Source organism: Quercus lobata, chromosome 9 (assembly GCF_001633185.2).
Source record: "Quercus lobata isolate SW786 chromosome 9, ValleyOak3.0 Primary Assembly, whole genome shotgun sequence".
NCBI lineage: Eukaryota > Viridiplantae > Streptophyta > Magnoliopsida > Fagales > Fagaceae > Quercus > Quercus lobata.
The window spans coordinates 51,650,852-51,670,684 of NC_044912.1; the positions used below are offsets into that span (position 1 = coordinate 51,650,852).

At 36.3% G+C, this 19,833-nt stretch overlaps 2 protein-coding genes across 10 annotated transcripts; both read left to right on the forward strand.

Annotated features, from left to right (window-relative positions):
- Window positions 1–3,066: 3,066 nt before the first annotated feature.
- Window positions 3,067–6,615, forward strand: LOC115961976 (TMV resistance protein N-like). Its single transcript, XM_031080858.1, has 5 exons — window positions 3,067–3,554; window positions 4,301–5,399; window positions 5,507–5,848; window positions 5,934–6,515; window positions 6,583–6,615. Exons 1-5 carry the CDS (start codon window positions 3,067–3,069, stop codon window positions 6,613–6,615), a joined length of 2,544 nt encoding a protein of 847 aa, XP_030936718.1.
- A 172-nt stretch (window positions 6,616–6,787) lies between these two features.
- Window positions 6,788–18,950, forward strand: LOC115959063 (disease resistance protein RPS4B-like). 9 transcript variants are annotated; one of them, XR_004084749.1, is made up of 6 exons: window positions 6,798–7,007; window positions 7,108–7,759; window positions 8,137–8,315; window positions 9,736–9,962; window positions 18,007–18,132; window positions 18,556–18,950. XR_004084749.1 is itself a non-coding variant. In XM_031077365.1 (3 exons), exons 1-2 carry the CDS (start codon window positions 6,819–6,821, stop codon window positions 7,756–7,758), a joined length of 840 nt encoding a protein of 279 aa, XP_030933225.1. In that variant the 5' UTR covers window positions 6,788–6,818; the 3' UTR covers window position 7,759; window positions 8,137–8,531. The 9 variants fall into 9 exon arrangements, 2 of the variants coding, with proteins under 2 accessions (XP_030933225.1, XP_030933224.1); XR_004084747.1 differs by having other exon boundaries at window positions 6,799–7,007; window positions 8,253–8,315; window positions 17,952–18,132; XR_004084751.1 differs by having other exon boundaries at window positions 6,799–7,007; window positions 8,253–8,315; window positions 18,561–18,950.
- The last annotated feature ends 883 nt before the right edge of the window (window positions 18,951–19,833 follow it).

Sequence of the window (19,833 nt, forward strand, 5' to 3'; positions counted from 1 at the left end):
ATGTCCCAAGGCATTAACCTTTAAAAACAAACCTTAGCCAAATGTTAAGTCCATGGAAATCATGTTTGAAGGCACGGTTGCAACGGGGAAAAATGCATTCTACACGAGTGGTAAAATACCAAAGGAATGCACCGAAGGGTCTGGGGACTCCACTGATAGCAAAGAATTTGTTAACCCCCAATGTGAACCCTATGCGAACTCAGTTGACCCAATAGAGGTTGAAGGCCCAGCATCGTCGAGAGCAAGACCGGTAGTGAATAAGGGGAAAGGCTTGGCAAGTGGTGCCCACCTTTTTAGGGGAATTTGCAAGAAACAAAAAACAAAAAACAAAACAAAAAAATGTTCAGTTGTGCAAGAGATGTCCAACTCTTTGAAGAGCATGTCAGATGTTATTGTTGAAAGTAGAAGTGTAAGTACTCATACACCATTTTGCACCACAACATCTAATGAGATGCAAGCAATTATGGGTATGGTGTTGAGTCTTCCTGGGGTGCAAGTGGGTGATCACCTTCATATATTCAGCACCTTCTTCTTCATGAATAACCTAGACGATAGGAACATGTTTGCATCTAATGTTCAGAGTAAGGAGGTCCAGCTGAGGTGGCTAGAGAAGCAGTACGAAATGAACCCTCAGTTTCATGTTCTCTGAAGGAAAGGGGCTTGTCTACAACCTCGGTTGCTTAGGCTTGGTGTTGTAGTAATCGGATTATCTTTATGTACCTCTTGCACTCTTTTTTTTTCTTTTTCTTTTTTTTGTATTGGCACAAACTATATGCTTGCCATGGGTGTGTATGTAAGACAATGGTTACTAATTAATTATCATCTTGTGTATGCTTACTTGTTCCTTTTTCTTATACTAGTGTTTATAATTGTCATCTGTAAGTAAGAGATTTGTCACTAATTAAACCATAGTTCTAATTGCATCAATGTCTACCCCATTGTTTGAATATAAAACTACCTAAAATTATTTTTTGAAATATTTATTGTTTATGTTGACAGGATTATTTTTTATTTGGTGGTGAGAATTCATTTCTTTTTTTCAAAGCTAGACTTGGTGGTGAGATTTCATTTCTGGTGAGCACTTTCCAAGCTATATTTCAAGTGCCAGGCTATATTTTGCGAGTCACTTCGCGACTCAGGCCAACTTGCAAGTGACCCGTAAAACTCTCTTCTTGGAGGATTTTAAATGTGACATTTCTTCTTCTTTACCCTACTATATATACCCTCATTATCCACAAAGTTGTAAGGAGGCTATTCAGAAGAAAACCCTAGAGAGGTTTCTACAACACACCCACCATTTTAGAGAGAGCTACTCATCCTAAAGTGAGAATTCCTTTGTAGTCTCTTCTCCTTTCCCTCACTCATTTTTATACCTTGAGAGGAGATTTGTACCCAAACACAACTCACACTTTTTCAGAGTGTAAAGAGTGTTTTGGAGCTCGGGAGCATTTAAGATTTGCCAAAAGAAGCCGATTGAGGATTGGTGGATGCAATTGGGTGGTATTGTGGGATCCGGATAACTACTGAAGACAAAACTCCGACAAGTCCATTGGTAGCTAGAGCTTAGAGGGCTCAAGTATATTGGGTAGATTAGGCTTGGAGGATAGTTTTGTTATCCGTGTACTCCAACTTATTCACTAGTAGATTAATTTTCATTTGGAGGGTCGCGGAAAGGTTTTTCGCCAAGTTCTTTGGTTTCCTCTTCGATAACACATCATCATGTTATCTTGTGTTTGCATCTCTCTTCCCTTACTCTTTAAGTTTTATATTTGTTAATTGTTTACTTGTGGTTATGGCTTAAAGAGTAGTTCCTATTATTGCGTATCTTTTACTCTTGTTCCGCACTTACATAAATTAGAGTAAAAGTAATTAAGCCGTAATTTTAAAATTAGGGATCTAAACAAACTATAGTGTTTCACATTATTTGAGCTTTCATATATATATATATACAATCAAAAAAATAAAAATAAAATACTCATTTATTATTTTGTTGAACTAGCACCAATTACATTCACTATCACATTAGTTTATAAATTTTTTGTTATAAATTTATAATACTTTTAATATTTTTCAGAAAAATAAATATATTATTGTTCAATTTAAGTATCCCCAATTTACAAAGTGACATTATTGTTCAATAAGAAGATATAGAAATAATACATCAATGAATATGGTAAAACAAACTTTGTCTTTTATTTTATAGCATCTTGAAATAAAGTGTACTTTGAATGGGCACAATAAAATACAGAGGGGCCAAAATTGCAAAATAACGTTTTTTTTTTTTTTTTTTAAAGTTATTTTGCCAAACAAGTTCTTTTAAAATGCTTTGAACTCAACTTTTGGAAAGTCTAGTTACAAACAAGGCTATTTCCCTAAGAAACTTTATTTGGTAAATAGTTAAAAAAATAAATAAATAAATAAATAAATAAACGCATTATTTAGCAAAAAATGACTTATAGAGGAATTGCCATTCAATTTTATACTCAATTTTACAATATGTTTAAGTGGCTAACTAAATGTGGTAGAAACTTGTTCACATGTTTAAGTCAACTTACAGTACACCATTCTAATAAATTGTGAAATTGAGTGAGTGCAATTTCTATTAGATTCCGTGTGCAGGAGTGCAGATGGCCCTCATCTTCCAGGTACTTTCCTGTGCAGGTCTGCGCAGATGCAGCCCCGTGAAAATAGCAGCAAGAGATGGGTTTTATAGTAAAATAAAAAAGATAAAATATCACTGCAAAAAGCCTGGGGAAGAAAAAAAAAGCATAAAAAGGACATTCTTGTTCATTAGGCATCCCGACAATTTATAGCGGGATGGCCACCTGCCCGCCGACGCTATTAAAAAATTAATTGATGGGTCATAAAAAATGAACCGTTGAGGTTCCTCAAAATCAAAAAAAGAAAAAAGAAAAAATGAACTGATGACCCATCTTCTCAATCTTATTAAAAGTTACAAACACATACTTCCATTGCGCTAACCAAGAGGCTTTTTGGAGGGTTTTCAGTCAAACTTGCAGTTTCATGAATCTGTATCCTCACTGTTCAAGCTCATCCATTTCCTTTATGGCTCTTCTTCTATCAGCATCTTCTTCTTCTAAGAGATGGAAATACAATGTATTTCTCAGTTTTAGAGGCAAAGACACCCGTAAAAAATTTACTGATCATTTATATGCAGGATTGAAACAAAAAGGCATATCCACTTTCAAGGATGATGAAAAACTCAAGCAGGGGACATCTATTGCCCCAGAGCTCTTGAAAGCAATAGAAGAATCGAGGATTGCTGTCGTTATTCTATCAAGAGACTATGCTTCTTCGAGTTGGTGCTTAACTGAACTAACAAAGATCGTTGAGTGCATGGAAAAGACGGGATTGGTTGTTCTACCTGTTTTTCACTATATAAATCCTAGTGATGTGCAGAATCATAAAGGGACTTTTGGAGAAGCCTTTGCTAAACATGAAGAGAGTTTCAAGGATAACATAGGAAATGTGCAAATGTGGAAATCTGCTCTGACAAAAGTTGCTGATCTTGCTGGATGGGATTTAAAGGATAAGTATGAATTTCTTTGGAATAATGCTATTTATGGTCAATTTATTTTTTACTCTTTTAGAATTTATTTATGGGTACTGTTAGCAAGTGCCCTTATGGCAATTAATAACAAACTATTTTAAGAAAATTTTAACAAAACTTTTATGGAAAATTGAAAAAGTTGTCAAATTATTAATTTTTTTTTTTTCCCTTTTCCATAAAAACTTTCTTAAAACGATTCACTAACAAATGCCCTAATGACATTTATTATTACTTACCTTTTTTTCTTTTTTCTTTTTTTATTATATACAATATAGAATTCTACTCTAGCTTAATCTAAGTGTATATGTGTGTGAAGTTTCCTCTTGGAGACTTGAATCCTGGCCCTTACCCCCCACACCTCACAAGCACTTATACTTATGGAGTGACCATCTCACCAAGGGTGTGCGGTGGTTACTTTTTTTTACTTGGCCACATGATAAGAGAGTATTTAACTATTTGTAGAATAAACTAGACTAACCCTATTCTAATCCTAGTAGAACTAGATTCTAGTCATGCAAGTATGTACTTTACACAGACCTTGCAATAAATTTGGCGCCTGATTACTCTAAAATTTCCCCCATAATCCATCTAGTAATGAATTTCTAAATATAATTAGGCACTCTCAATGTGGCTAAACAAAGCTAAGATTATGTTTATAATGAATGTTTTGTCTTTAAATGTGGCTAGCTCTACATAATCTAAATTATTGCTTTGCTATTTTCTTTGCAGCCATGAATCAATAGTTATCCAAAAAATCATTGGAAGGATATTTAGTGAATTGTATCACAAACTCCCTTGTGTTTCTAAGGACCTTGTTGGAATGGACTCCTTTGTGGAGGAAATGTTGGATTCATACTTGGGTGAAGGGTTGGGTGGTGTTCGCTTTGTTGGGATATGTGGGATGGGTGGAATAGGCAAAACAGCCCTTGCACAAGAAATTTATAGAAGAATTTATGGTAACTTTGAAGCTAGTAGCTTTATTGCTAATGTTGGAGAAGAAACTAAAAATCAAGGTCTAGTTTCTTTACAAAAACAACTTCTTTCTAAGATCCTCATGGAAAGTGAAATAAACATATGGAATGTCTATGAGGGAATCAATGTTATAAGGAATACAATATCTAATAAAAATGTTTTTATTGTTCTTGATGATGTGGATGGAGAAGAACAATTAGGAGCATTGGCAGGGGAGCATGATTGGTTTGGTCTAGGGAGTAGGATCATTATAACAAGCAGAGATAGCCATTTATTGAGAAGATGTGGTGTTGATGATATATATACAGCTAAGGTGTTGAACAACGATGATGCTTTGCAACTTTTTAGTTGGAGAGCTTTCCATAAACCTTATCCTAAAGAAAATTATGTGAACTTGTCCAAGGACTTTGTGAATTATGCTAATGGCCTTCCTTTAGCTCTTAAAGTTTTAGGTTCTTCGTTGTTTGCTAAAAGAACGAATGAATGGAAAAGTGCCCTAGATAAACTAAAAGAAGAGCCTAATAGAAACATTTTGGATATACTTCAAACAAGTTTTGATGGGCTAACAAATATGCAGAAAGGATTGTTTTTAGATATTGCATGTTTTTTCAATGGAGAGAACAAAGATTGCATAAGAGATATTCTAGAAAGTTTTTGTTATTATCCAGACTACAATATTGGCGTTCTTATGGACAAATCTCTCATAACCATTGATGACCAAGGAATTTTATGGATGCATGGATTGCTACAAGATATGGGCCAAGAAATCGTTCGTCGCGAATCTCCTAAAGAGCCTAGTGGACGTAGTAGGTTGTGGATTTATGAGGATGTCATTCATGTATTGAAGAATAATAGTGTAAGTTGACTAGTATAAACTTGAACCTAAAGAAGTATATATGTTATTATAAAATTTTCTTAGAATTTACCAATTATTCTAATTTCATTTATTTATTTATTTATTAGGGAACAGAGGTAGTTGAAGGCATAATGCTAAACATACCTATTCAAAAAGTGGAACACTTGAGAGTTGAAGCCTTCTTAAAGATGAAAAATTTGAGATTGCTCAAAATTGGTATTGAGAAACTTCCACAAGACTTCATAAATGGTACTGTGCAACTTCCAAAAGACCTCAATAGAGGTAAGGTGCAACTTCCACAAGGTCTCAATTATATTTCTAAAGAGTTACGTCTTCTTGAATGGTATGGATATCATTTAAAATGCATACCAACCAATTTTCAACTAAACAAACTTGTTGAATTAAGAATGCATTGTAGTGGCATCAAACAACTATGGAAAGGAAATATGGTAAGATTTTTAGTTATGCAAATGTGTGTTTTATTCATTTTCATTAAGCCTTGACTTTATCTAATTATTTATTGGTTTATAACAGAATTTAGATGAGTTAAAACTCATTGACCTAAGTGACTCTCAAAACTTGATTGAGATCCCAAACCTTAGTGGAGCCCCAAAACTTAAGCAATTGATTCTTCGACATTGTACAAGACTATATAAGATTCACACATCACTTGGAGATCTCAAACAACTTATTCGATTGGATCTAAATGGTTGCAAATGTCTCGAAAGCTTTCCTCACAAGATCAGCTTGGAAGCACTTGAAATTTTCGATCTTGGTGGTTGTTCAAAATTGAAGAAGTTTCCAGAAATTGTTGGAAATATGTCATGTTTGTTAGAACTTTGTTTGAGTGAGACTACGATAAATGAACTACCATTCTCAGTGGAGTATTTTACTGGCATTATAAAATTGGACCTAAGAGATTGCATAAACCTTTTAAGTCTTTCAAATGGTTGTTGTTATTTGATGTCTCTAAAAATTCTCACTTTATCTGGGTGCTCAAAACTTAATGAATTGCCAGAAAATTTGGGGAATATTGAAGGTTTAGAGGAACTAGATGTGAGTGGAACTGCTATAACAGAGTTACCTTTATCTGTTGTTCACTTAAAAAATCTCAAAGTATTATCTCTCCGTGGATGTGTATCTAAATCATTCAATAAGCTCCTAAGTTTTCCTTTAATGCAAGGAAGAAGAAGTCCTGATCTCATGGGCATGTTAGAGTGTTCTTTACCTGGCTTGTGGTCTTTGACGAAACTGGATTTAAGTTATTGCAATATTCGAAGAATTCCTAATGATCTTGGGTGCTTGTCTTCTTTAAAAAAATTATATCTAATGAGAAATAATTTTGTTTGCCTCCCAAAAAGTATCATTCAACTATCTAATCTGAATGACATTTTTTTGGGTGGTTGCACTCAACTTCAAATGTTGCCCAAGCTTCCTTTAAATATTGCATATATTGATGCAAGAGGGTGTACCTCGCTGGAAACATTATCATTAAGTCTAGAATATGATTTTCGGCCGAATATATATCTTCACAATTGCGTCAAATTGCTTAATAATCAAGGCTACGGTGAATTGTTGTCAACAATTCTAAGACATTATATCAGTGAGGTCTCTTTCTCTCTCTCTCTCTCTCTCTCTCTCTCTCTCTCTCTCTCTCTCTCTCTTGCATTTGAAGTTCTAAACATCATGATTCGTTTGTTTATTTCAGGGACGCTATCAGGAGAATCGTTATACGTATTTCACAATTCCTGGAAGTGAAATTCCGAAATGGTACAGGCACCAAAATGTGGGGGCTTCAGTGAATCTACAAGTGCCATCACATTTATTATTAAGTGACAAATTTAAGGGAATCGCTGTGTGCGCTGTTTATATATTCTGCCAACATCATCCATTTCACCAACTTCATACTGAAAATTATAGATATATGATAAGTACGCATAAGGTTTGTTGTTTCGTTAAAGCTAACGGACATCAATCTACCAGAGTGATCCTTCCTTTATCGGAGGAATTTGGTGAGATTGAATCGTATCAGCTTTGGCTCGAATATATTCACTCTAGACACTTGGGAAGCGACTGGGAAGAAAATTTGAATCGAGTGGATGCTAATGGATTCACCCAAATTGAGGTTACATTTGAATCGAAAGGTCCAGGCTTGGAGGTCACGAAATGCGGAGCCCATGTGGTATACGAGCAAGACATAGAAGATCTCAAACAGACTATGGCTGGGGCTGGGTCTAGCAGTTGCATCATCACTCCTTATTATGAGGATGAGTCTGATGATGAACCAGAACCACCACACCCAAAGTGGATAGAGCACCCTAATCTAATTGAAAATTGGATTGGGAATGTATGCACATAAGGTAACTCTGATTGTGTGGAAACTTTTTTTCTTTTTCTTTGATGTTTTTGTAAGTCACCTCTTTCTCTTTCTTATGGGACTAGTTTGCAATTGATTGTGTCTACTGTTCATCATTTACTACAATTGGACCCTTTTTACTAGAGAGGTCGTCTTCTTTTTTGACGTAGGCATTTTTTTTTTTTTCTTCATCACATTAACCCTTTCGAAATCTGAAAATGGAGTCAATGATTTTTTCAGTTCTATTCTGGAACATTTAAATTTAAATTCTGGGTTTCCATTGAAACATTTAAATTTTGTTTTCTTATCCTATATTTTTCATAGAAACTGGATGAGTGAAGAAATGCTGTGTTTTATGCTTTCTCATGGTTTTGTTTTCAGAGCACATAAGCATGGCTCAAGCATGCCAGTTATGTTTGACTTTGCTAGAATTTCTTTCCTTACCATAAAAGCAGGGGAACTAATAGTAGGTTATGTATGTTTTCTGAACGCACCAGTTGGAGCTATGCCCCAGAAGAACTTGTGTCTTTCTTGCTGCTATGGTGGCTCTGGTTCAACAGGTAAAAGCTACCAGTTATCATGTTGTTTTGTAATTTGATGTTCAATTTTGGTTATATTTAAGTTTGAGATAATTTTATAGTTTATATGGCTGGTACATTGCACAATTATGAAGTGGTATGTTCCTTGGCTTGGCTAAGGTGGAAGGTGTGCAGGCTGTGAGAGAGGGGTTGGACTTTTGGTTTTTAGTGCTTATGTATTCAATTTCTCATTGTGATTCTAAATTTTGAGAAGGGGCTTTCTGATTCTACGTGCTTCAAGTTCACTTTGGAAGGGAGTTTGGCACTTAATAAATAGAATCATAATCATAATACAAACGCTAGACTACTAGAAGATACATAAGCCTCAATTTCTAGCAAAGAAGATTCAATTGCTAGAAATTGGCCAACCTTGATAGTGCAGAAGCATGGGCTACTCTTCTAACAGCATGGTGATATGTAGTTTTAGCAAACAATAAGCCATTGTGTGGCCTCTTTATCTGATAAATGGTGTCTCATTCGTCTGTTGATGATTGGCAATAGCAAAAGAAAGATATAAAACTATAATTATGAGCAAGACCTAGTAGAACTAGAAGCTCTAATGAGGAATTTCACCTTGAGAGTCTAAGAAAACCCCTTGATCCCATTTTTAAAGATGAGGGAAAACAAGCTCTAGAATAACCTTTCCAGTACTTGCACAGTTTCCTTCATTACTTCTGTGCTCTTCCTTCTGTCATAGATTTATATAAAAGATATCATTTATTTCTTCTTTTCTTTGTGATTTGATGAGATCTGAATTTTCCATGGATACATTTAACTCACATTAGCATTCCCTCATTTTTTGTAAAAAAATAATTTTTATGCAATTTGTGTTTGCTCTGTTCAATTTTTCTATCAATTAAATTTTCTGAAGTTGAGTCCTGTCCTACATGATATCTTTCTTATTTTATTATTTTATTTTAGATCCATGAACTTCTTTTAAGGACATCACAATTTGATTTTATATCATGTGGGAATTACTTTGTGCATTATTTTTTTATGCTGCCTGCATTATCCACTTGACCAACTTCCTAGTACTGAAGATTTGGGATATATGAGATATACGCATGAGCTTCAATGTTTCATTAAAGCCAGCAGATATGAATCTGGTGAAGTGGATCTTCTTTATCCAAGGAACTTGGTAAGATTGAATTGTATCATATTTGGCTGGAATATTATCCCTCAACATTCTTCGGAGAGGACTGGTTTGAAAAATTGAATTGAGTCAAAGCTAATGAATTCAGTCAGATTGAGGCTACATTACAAACCTTCGGTCCAGGCTTGGAGGTTACAAAATGCGGTGCCCATTTGGTATTCGAGCAAGTCATTGAAGATCTCAAACAAACTAAGGCTAGGTGTAGCAGCTATGTAATCATTCCTAATAAGGATGATTTTGATGATTCAGGAAAAGACACCAACATTAAGCAAAGGCATGATGACTAAGATGGGGATGGGGCTGGACCTAGTGCAGAAGGTACCTTTAATGATGTACAACCACACCCAAAGTGGATAGAGCACCATATGTAATTGAAAATTGGTTTGGGAATTTTTGCACACAACGACAAGGTGACTCTTATTGTGAAGAAGAGGAATCCTAGTGAAAGTGGAAACTTTGATGAATCTACACAGCTGGTAAACCTTTTTTCTTTGGTTTTTTTAAGGCACATCTTTCTGTTGGGTTTTGTGAAGCCTAGTTTTGTTTAATCCAGTTCGACGACCCGACCTGAATAATATTGCATGGTTTTTAATGGGAGATTTACTGAGGCTTAGTCCATGGAGCGGAGAAAATTTTTTTGGCCCATTATGTATATGTAGAAACCGACTTTGGTGATTAGGGTTTTAAGGAGGTTGTGTTGCCTTATATAGAGAGAAAAATATTGTAGCCGCAAGTTGTACTCTGTACTTTTTCCTGATAATAGTGAAATCCCTGCAACTCTGTGGACGTAGGCAAATTACCGAACCACGTAAATATTTTCTTGTACGTGTGATTATTTTTCTTTGGCGTGTGTTTTCTCTATTTTTGTTTCTCACAGGCTGGGAATTGGGTGAAATTCCCTACAACTGGTATCAGAGCCTAGGGTTAGGTTTGAGTGGGAGCAATGGTAGAGGAAGCAGGAAAGGTGTCTGGAATAGAAAAGTTTGATGGCACAGACTTTGGATTTTGGAGGATGCAAATCGAGGATTACCTTTATGGGAGGAAGTTGCATCTGCCGCTTCTAGGGGAAAAACCTGAGGCTATGAAGGCTGAGGAATGGGCGCTTCTTGATAGATAGGTTTTAGGAGTTATTAGGTTAACTCTGTCTAGGTCTGTTGCACACAATATTGTAAAGGAGAAGACCACAGCAGATCTAATGAAGGCTTTGTCCGGTATGTATGAAAAGCCGTCTGTAAACAACAAGGTGCATCTAATGAAGAAATTGTTCAATTTGAAGATGGCAGAAAATGCATCAGTAGCACAACATCTGAACGAATTTAACACTATCACAAATCAATTGTCGTCTATAGAAATTGATTTTGATGATGAGATTCGTGCTCTGATCGTTTTGGCTTCTTTGCTAAACAGTTGGGAGGCAATGAGGATGGCAGTAAGCAATTCTACAGGAAAAGAAAAGCTGAAGTACAATGACATACGAGATTTAATTCTGGCTGAGGAGATTCGCAGAAGAGATGCAGGTGAAACCTCAGGATCTGGTTCTGCCCTAAACCTTGAGACAAGAGGCAGAGGTAATGATAGAAATTCAAACCAAGGCAGATCAAAATCCAGAAATTCTAATCGGAACAGAAGCAAATCTAGATCAGGCCAACAAGTACAATGCTGGAACTATGGAAAAACAGGTCACTTTAGGAATCAATGCAAAAGTCCTAAGAAGAAAAATGGAAATGATTCTGCTAATGCTGTAACAGAAGAGGTACAGGATGCATTACTTCTTGTAGTAGACAGTCCACTTGATGATTGGGTTTTGGATTCAGGAGCTTCGTTTCATACCACTCCACACCGAGAAATCATACAAAATTATGTTGCAGGTGATTTTGGTAAGATGTATTTGGCTGATGGTTCAGCCTTGGATGTTGTAGGTATGGGAGACGTCCGAATATTGTTGCCCAATGGATCTGTTTGGTTACTGGAGAAGGTTCTTCATATTCCTGACCTGAGGAGGAATCTGATTTCTGTTGGACAACTTGATAATGAAGGACATGCAATACTATTTGTCGGTGGTACTTGGAAGGTTACAAAGGGAGTTAGGGTATTGGCTCGTGGAAAGAAGACTGGTACTCTGTATATGACCTCATGTCCAAGAGACACAATTGCAGTTGCTGATGCAAGTACTGATATAAGCCTATGGCACCGCAGACTTGGTCACATGAGTGAGAAAGGGATGAAGATGCTGCTGTCAAAAGGAAAACTACCAGAATTGAAGTCCATTGATTTTGACATGTGTGAAAGTTGCATCTTAGGAAAGCAGAAAAATGTGAGCTTCTTGAAAACTAGCAGAACACCAAAGGCTGAAAAATTGGAGTTAGTACACACTGATTTATGGGGGCTTTCTCCGGTTGCATTCCTTGGAGGTTCAAGGTACTACATCACTTTCATTGATGACTCAAGCAGAAAGGTATGGGTTTATTTTTTGAAAAATAAATCTGATGTATTTGAAACTTTTAAGAAATAGAAGGCCATGGTTGAGACAGAAACAAGTTTGAAAGTAAAATGTTTGAGGTCAGATAATGGAGGAGAGTACATAGATGGAGGGTTCAGTGAGTATTGTACTGCACAGGGAATTAGGATGGAGAAGACCATTCCTAGGACACCACAGCAAAATGGTGTGGCTGAACGCATGAACAGAACTCTCAATGAGGGTGCTAGAAGCATGAGGTTGCATACTGGACTACCAAAAACTTTCTGGGCTGATGCTGTTAGCACTGCAGCTTACCTGATAAACCAAGGACCATCAGTTCCCATGGAGTTCAGACTTCCTGAGGAGGTTTGGAGTGGTAAAGAGGTAAAATTTTCACACTTATAAGTTTTTGGTTGTGTTTCTTATGTTCATATTGATTCTGATGCTCGTAGTAAACTTGATGCAAAGTCTAAAATATGTTTTTTCATTGGCTATGGTGATGAGAAATTTGGCTATAGGTTTTGGGATGAACAAAACGGGAAAATCATCAGAAGTAGAAATGTGATATTTAATGAACAGGTTATGTACAAGGACAGATCAACTGTAGTGTCAGATGTGAAAGAGATAAATCAAAAGAAATCTGAGTTTGTCAACTTAGATGAATTGACTGAAGGTACTATCCAGAAAAGGGGTGAAGAAGATAAGGAGAATGTAAATTCACAGGTAGATCCGAGTACACTTGTAGCTGAAGTCCGCAGATCTTCCAGGAACATTAGACCTTCACAGCGTTATTCACCCACTCTAAATTATCTCCTGTTGACTGATGGTGGTGAGCCAAAGTGTTATGATGAAGCCTTGCAAGATGAGAATTCAAGCAAGTGGGAGTTAGCCATGAAGGATGAGATGGATTCCTTGTTGGGGAATCAGACATGGGAACTGACTGAATTACCAGTAAGAAAGAAGATTTTGCACAACAAGTGGGTATACAGAATAAAGAATGAGCATGATGGTAGCAAATGTTACAAGGCTAGATTAGTTGTTAAAGGGTTCCAACAGAAGGAAGGCATTGACTACACAGAGATATTTTCTCCAGTTGTGAAAATGTCAACAATCAAACTGATACTGGGAATAGTAGCTGCAGAAAATTTACATCTTGAGCAGTTAGATGTGAAGACAGCATTCCTTCATGGTGACTTGGAGGAAGACCTTTACATGATTCAGCCAGAAGGGTTCATTGTTCAGGGACAAGAGAATCTAGTCTGCAAACTGAGAAAGAGCTTGTATGGCCTAAAACAAGTTCCTAGGCAGCGGTACAAGAAATTTGACAATTTTATGCATAGAATTGGGTTCAAGAAATGTGAAGTTGATCACTGTTGTTATGCTAAGTCTTTTGACAATTCTTACATTATATTACTGTTGTATGTGAATGATATGCTTATTGCAGGGTCTAGCATTGAGGAGATTAATAATCTGAAGAAGCAATTGTCCAAACAGTTTGCAATGAAGGATTTAGGAGCTGCAAAGCAAATCCTTGGTATGAGAATCATTAGAGACAAGGCTAATGGTACATTGAAACTTTCACAGTCAGAGTATGTGAAGAAAGTTCTCAGCAGGTTCAACATGAATGAAGCTAAACCAGTGAGCACACCCTTGGGTAGTTATTTCAAACTAAGCAAAGAACAGTCACCGAAGACAGAAGAAGAAAGGGACCACATGAGCAAGGTGTCCTATGCCTTAGCTATTGGCAGCTTGATGTATGCTATGGTGTGTACAAGGCCAGACATTGCACATGCAGTGGGAGTTGTGAGCAAATTCATGAGTAGGCCTGGAAAGCAGCATTGGGAGGCAGTCAAATGGATTCTGAGATATATGAAGGGTTCATCAGATATATGTCTTTGGTTCACAGGTGCAAGCTTGAAACTGCAAGGTTATGTAGATGTTGATTTTGCTAGTGATATTGATAGTAGAAAGAGTACTACTGGGTTTGTTTTTACTCTGGGTGGTATAGCTATATCATGGGTTTCAAATCTATAGAAGATTGTTACTTTGTCTACTACAGAAGCTGAGTATGTTGCAGCAACTGAAGCTGGAAAGAAGATGATTTGGCTACATGGTTTCTTAGATGAATTGGATAAGAAGCAGAAGATGGGCATTCTACATAGTGACAGTCAAAGTGCAATCTTTCTTGCCAAAAATTTGGCTTTTCATTCAAAGTCGAAGCATATACAAACAAAATACCATTTTATCTGTTACCTTGTTGAAGATAAACTGGTAATACTTGAGAAGATTTGTGGATCTAAGAACCTAGCAAACATGTTGACTAAGGGTGTCACTATTGAGAAGTTGAAGCTGTGCGCAGCTTCAATTGGTCTTCTAGGAGGATGAGTTGCAGGGATGAGGGATTGTTTTTTGGAGGATTGCGGTTAATGTCGGTGATTGAACTAGTCTCCAAGTGGGAGATTTGTTGGGTTTTATAGAGCCTAGTTTTGTTTGATCCAGTTTGACAACCCGACCCGACTCAAATAATATTGTGTGGAACCGCCTTTTGTAATTAGGGTTTTTTGGTGTGGAGTCGGTTGCCGTGTTTTATATATAGAGAAAATATTGTAGCCGCATGTTGTATTGTATTCTTCCCTGAAAATAGTGAAATTCCTGCAACTCCGTGGACGTAGGCAAATTGCCGAACCACGTAAATATTATCTTGTGCGTGTAATTGTTTTTTTTTCTTTGGCGTGTGTTTTCTCTATTTTTTGTTTCTCACAGGTTAGGAATTCAGCTTTATTCCCTACAACTGGTATCAGAGCTGCAGGGTTATGTAAATGCTGATTTTGCTGGTGATATTGATAGTAGAAAGAGTACTACTGGGTTTGTTTTTACTCTAGGTGGTACAGCTATATCATGGGCTTCAAATCTACAGAAGATTGTTACTTTGTCTACTACAGAAGCTGAGTATGTTGCAGCAACTGAAGCTGGAAAGGAGATGATTTGGCCACATGGTTTCTTAGATGAATTGGGTAAGAAGCAGGAGATGGGCATTCTACACAGTGACAGTCAGAGTGCAATCTTTCTTGCCAAAAATTCAGCTTTTCATTCAAAGTCGAAGCATATACAAACAAAATACCACTTTATCCGTTACCTTGTTGAAGATAAGCTGGTAATACTTGAGAAGATTTGTGGATCTAAGAACCCGGCAGACATGTTGACTAAAGGTGTCACTATTGAGAAGTTGAAGCTGTGCGCAGCTTCAATTGGTCTTCTAACTTAAGGACAGGAGGATGAGTTGCAGGGATAAGGGATTGTTTCTTGGAGGATAGCGGTTTGATGTTGGTGATTGAACTAGTCTCCAAGTGGGAGATTTGTTGGGCTTTGTGGAGCCTAGTTTTGTTTGATCCGGTTTGACGACCCGACCCGACCCGAATAATATTGCGTGATTTTTAATGAGAGATTTACTGAGGCTTAGTCCATGGAGCGGAGAAAAAAATTTTGGCCCATTATGTATATGTAGAAACCGACTTTGGTGATTAGGGTTTTAAGGAGGTTGTGTTGCCGTGTTTCATATAGAGAGAAAAATATTGTAGCCGCAAGTTGTACTCTGTACTTTTTCCTGATAATAGTGAAATCCCTGCAACTCCGTGGACGTAGGCAAATTGCCGAACCACGTAAATATTTTCTTATGCGTGTGATTATTTTTCTTTGGCGTGTGTTTTCTCTATTTTTGTTTCTCACAGGCTGGGAATTCGGTGAAATTCCCTACACTTTCTCCATCTTACACATCTTACAGCACTGGCTAGGGGCTTTGGGGGTTTGCAAGTGAATTAGATTTCAGTAAAGGTGATTAAATTATTTGCAAAGTTTTCTTGTTGACTATAATACAACTAATGCAACTTGGCTGCTTATGTTTAGAGATCTGATTTACCTTTTCTTAAATTATTTAAAATTTGGACAACTATTTAAAACTTAAAGGACCCCCCTTTTTTGTCTTTTTTAATTTTGACCCCATACCACACCACCCATTGTTTGGTTGATTAGAAACCTGTGGAAATTATGCTTTTAGGTAGTTGGATTTGGCGTTGAGTTTGCCATGGAAACCTAAAACATTTGAGTTAGGTTCCTTCTGAGTTTTGACTTGTTTTTATGGGCCCAATATAAGAAACTTACAAAATGACATTATTATTTTTTTTTTGGATAGATAATCAAAGCAATATTATTAATGAAAAGAGAAAGAAAAAATATAAGTTGTTCATGATGATGAACACAGGAAAAAGAAATCAAGAGGCTATTCTAAGAGAAAACATAAACTCAGAAAAAGAAGAATACTCCGTAAAACCCCAGCATTGACACCAATCAAAAAGACTACGCTAGCATAGAACTTTTAACTCTTCCAACATCTTCTTAGCGTCATCAAAGAGTGATGATTTTGTTCCAACCATACAATCCACATCAAACAACTTGGAATTAAATTCGAAATATCTGAATATGATTCCCAAGCCAATGATGCCAACAAAATAACCGCGCCACAGAGCCTGGCATGATCCATTGTAAAGAGGGTACAACAGGACAATAAGAAGTAAATGGTCCACAGATTCCCCATTACAACGGCACACACAACACCAATTTTCCAAAGAGCGACCCCTAAGCATGAGATTATCCAAAGTAAAAAACCGTCCATGAGCAGTTGTCCACAAAATGTCATTATTTTCTGTTTTCATTTAAACAAATTTATTTAAGGATGAAATTTTGTCTAGAACTCCTGACGTGTGTGTGTGTGTGTCTAATAAGTTAGCTCTGTTGATTTATAGAGTAAAGCTATAATATTGATTCCTTTCTTTAGAACTATAATATTGATTTTTTGCAAGTCGCCATCTTTCTCCTTCTAAAGGATCTTGTTTGTTTGTAGCTGTATATTTATTTTTTTTCTTTTTAAATTCATTGGCATATGCTTGCATCTCTTTCTCCTTTTAAGCTGTGACAAGGGCCATTTAAGATCAGTAATTTGTGTTTCTTATTTCTGCTAGTTGCCCCAACTGATTGTGTGCACGTCAATTTTGTTGGAGAGTAAAATCTGCACTTTTTTGCTCTCTTTTTATGGAATTTATTTTAATTTTCCATAGGAGAATGCAATAGATGCATGCAATCCCAGTGTTGTTGTACCACTCAATTGGAAAGAAGAAACTTTTGCAAAAATCTGCAATCTTGTTGCTCTCGTTGAGCATTATTAATTTCTTTCTGTAAAGTAATTGTAGTTGTCAAATTATCGGCTATCAGTCGAATATCTGTAATCGTGTTATTTCTGATCAGAATCATCTTTATTGAGGATTCAATTGCTAAATTGGCCAAGCTTGACAGTGCAGAAGTGTGGGTTAGTCTTGTATGTTCTAACATGCTGATATGTAGAGTTTACGCAAACAGTAAGGCATTGCTTGGCCTCTTTATCTGATTATTGGGATCTCATTCATCAATTGATGATTGATAATAGCCAAAGAAAAATGTAAAACTGAAATTATGAGGCAAGACCTAGTAGAACTAGAAGCTCTGACTAGGAAGTTCACCTTGAGGACACAAACAACCCCTTGATGCCATTCTTAAAGACAATGGAAAACTAGTTTTAGAATTAACCTCCACTACTTGCACAGCTGCTTTCTTTAGTTTTCTTTTATAGAATAATATAAAAAATCTCATTTATTTCTTCTTTTCTTTGTGATCTGGTAAGATATATATTTTCCATGGATAACTTTGACTCGCATATCTTTTAATATTTATGTTATTTATTTATTTCCTCTGTTTTTCTTTTCCTGTCAATCAATTTTTCCAAAGTTGAATATTGTCCTACATGACCTGTCAACTTATTGTTTGATATCCTATGGCTATCAGTTTATTTAACAGTTCTGTCTCAATCAATATGTATTTAAATGGTAGATCAATCTATAAACATGATGTTTATCATTAGATGAAATCCATTCCTAGGAACACCTTTTTGTTTGTTAATTCTGTTATTTGTTTCTGCTAGTGTCTCCACTCTCCAAAGAGGGCTGATGGCATAAAAGTTATTGCTGTCACTGCAGGGAGAGTCATTGGATCCATAAGAGGTCTCAATTGTAAGTGACTGGTCAGGATAGATGGTGCAGAAGCACAGACTCCGTCTTGTATACAAAGAAGATGCACAACAGATTTGGCAAATTCAATCCACTGTAAGGCTTCACTTTATGATAATTGGGACATCATTTGTGAAGATGTACTGGAATAATATTTTAGACCATTAAAATCATTCTCAAATCAACCATTCTCCATAAAAGTGTTCTCCCTCAAGGTGAATTCTCAGCCATCAAAGTACTGCCCCTTCTCTCTCTATCCAGCTACCTACATATTTCACTAAATGGAAAGGACTAGCTCTATGTGCTTTATTTTCATTTCATGAGCATCTGATCATAAGTGAATCTTGATTAAGACTTACCCACCACATTAGTGGTCATTTGGATAGTAAGAAAGGTAGCCTAGAATCTTCCCTAGTCTATTGCATCACTAAAGGGAACTTCACGTGGTTAGATATGGAGGGATATATTTGGCTATTACAACATACCTTGTGGATCATTCTCAGATTTTTTATGTTTCAGTGCAGTCACATTGAGGTTTCAGCTGTAAGCAACTTCCCACGTTTGATGGTGCAGAAGTGTGGGCAAGGTTTATTAGACCCTCAAGAGGAGGAAGAGTTTGGGTAAACAATCATTAAATTCTCTAAAGAGACTTATCACAATGTGGATCTCATTCATCAATCAGTAGCAAGTGATATTCCAAATGATAATCAAGAGTGAATCTTGTTGCTCGTATGAGGACCTATATTCTGGAAGGTTAAGAGGACCCATTTATCCAAAGCAGATCAGTGGAAATAGCATTTATATTGATTTTTGAGGACCAACACCCTGATATTCAACTCAACCAAAATGATTTACTCGTAATAAATGTGTGTATTTCCTTTGAAAGTACCATCTCTCTCTCTCTCTCTCTCTCTCTCTCTCTCTCTCATTGGACATCATACTTCTATTCAACAGGACTATGATTGAAGCTTTGTATATTGAAAGCTACTACTCATTTTGATGAGATGATAGTGGTTTTTTTTCCTACCTCCTTTCTTTCATTCTTTCTCATTTCGGTTATGAATTGGCACCTATCAAGCATACAGAGTTATTTGTATAAACCTTGAAAGTTATATATATATATATATAGAGAGAGAGAGAGAGAGAGATGGGTTTAAGTTACAACTGGTGTAATTCTGAAGAGTTACACATTTTTTAAATCATTGGATTTAAATAGATCCAACAGTCAAAAAAAGACCCTCATTAATGTTAATATTCTTATTAAAATCTCATTAATTATCTCTCATTTATTATATTTTATATCTCTCTAAACCCAAAAAAAGTGTTATATTTGACTCTCTCTCTACGTTTCTCTCTCTATCTCTTTCTCCTCCACCATTGTTCCACCTCCATGAATAGATTGCCGGCAGAAGAAGGAAAAATAATAATAAAAAAATAACTGTAGAACACTGACATTAGAGGTACAAACCTAAATTGGGTCATTGGGCCATTGGCACATTGCTATGTGCAATTGCAAAATTGTGGCAAAATTTAATATGGGCTCGTAGAACCACATATAAAGAGGCTGACCCTGTGATACAAGAAAAATAAACTCTCTCCCCGCTATTCCCTCCAGCAAAATAATCCTTTCAAATCAAACGAAAGCTTGAAACCTGCTAGCATTTAGGGTTCGTTTGGTAGACTGTAATAGGCACTGAAATGTAATAGTTATATCTATGGTTTAGCTATTCAATAATTTGGTTATGTTTTTATTATAGGGAATAGTCATTCCTTATGAATAGCTATTCTTTAAAATGA

What these genes read in the sequence shown, in the direction of transcription:
- LOC115959063 (XM_031077365.1), top strand. Translation starts at nt 6,819, where the DNA reads ATGTTGCCCAAGCTTCCTTTAAATATTGCATATATTGATGCAAGAGGG. An exon ending in TAAGACATTATATCAGTGAG is followed by an intron (nt 7,008 to 7,107) that starts GTCTCTTTCTCT and finishes TGTTTATTTCAG; the next exon opens with GGACGCTATCAGGAGAATCG.
- LOC115961976 (XM_031080858.1), top strand. Translation starts at nt 3,067, where the DNA reads ATGGCTCTTCTTCTATCAGCATCTTCTTCTTCTAAGAGATGGAAATAC. An exon ending in AACTATGGAAAGGAAATATG is followed by an intron (nt 5,849 to 5,933) that starts GTAAGATTTTTA and finishes GGTTTATAACAG; the next exon opens with AATTTAGATGAGTTAAAACT. An exon ending in TTCACTTAAAAAATCTCAAA is followed by an intron (nt 6,516 to 6,582) that starts GTATTATCTCTC and finishes CTTTAATGCAAG; the next exon opens with GAAGAAGAAGTCCTGATCTC.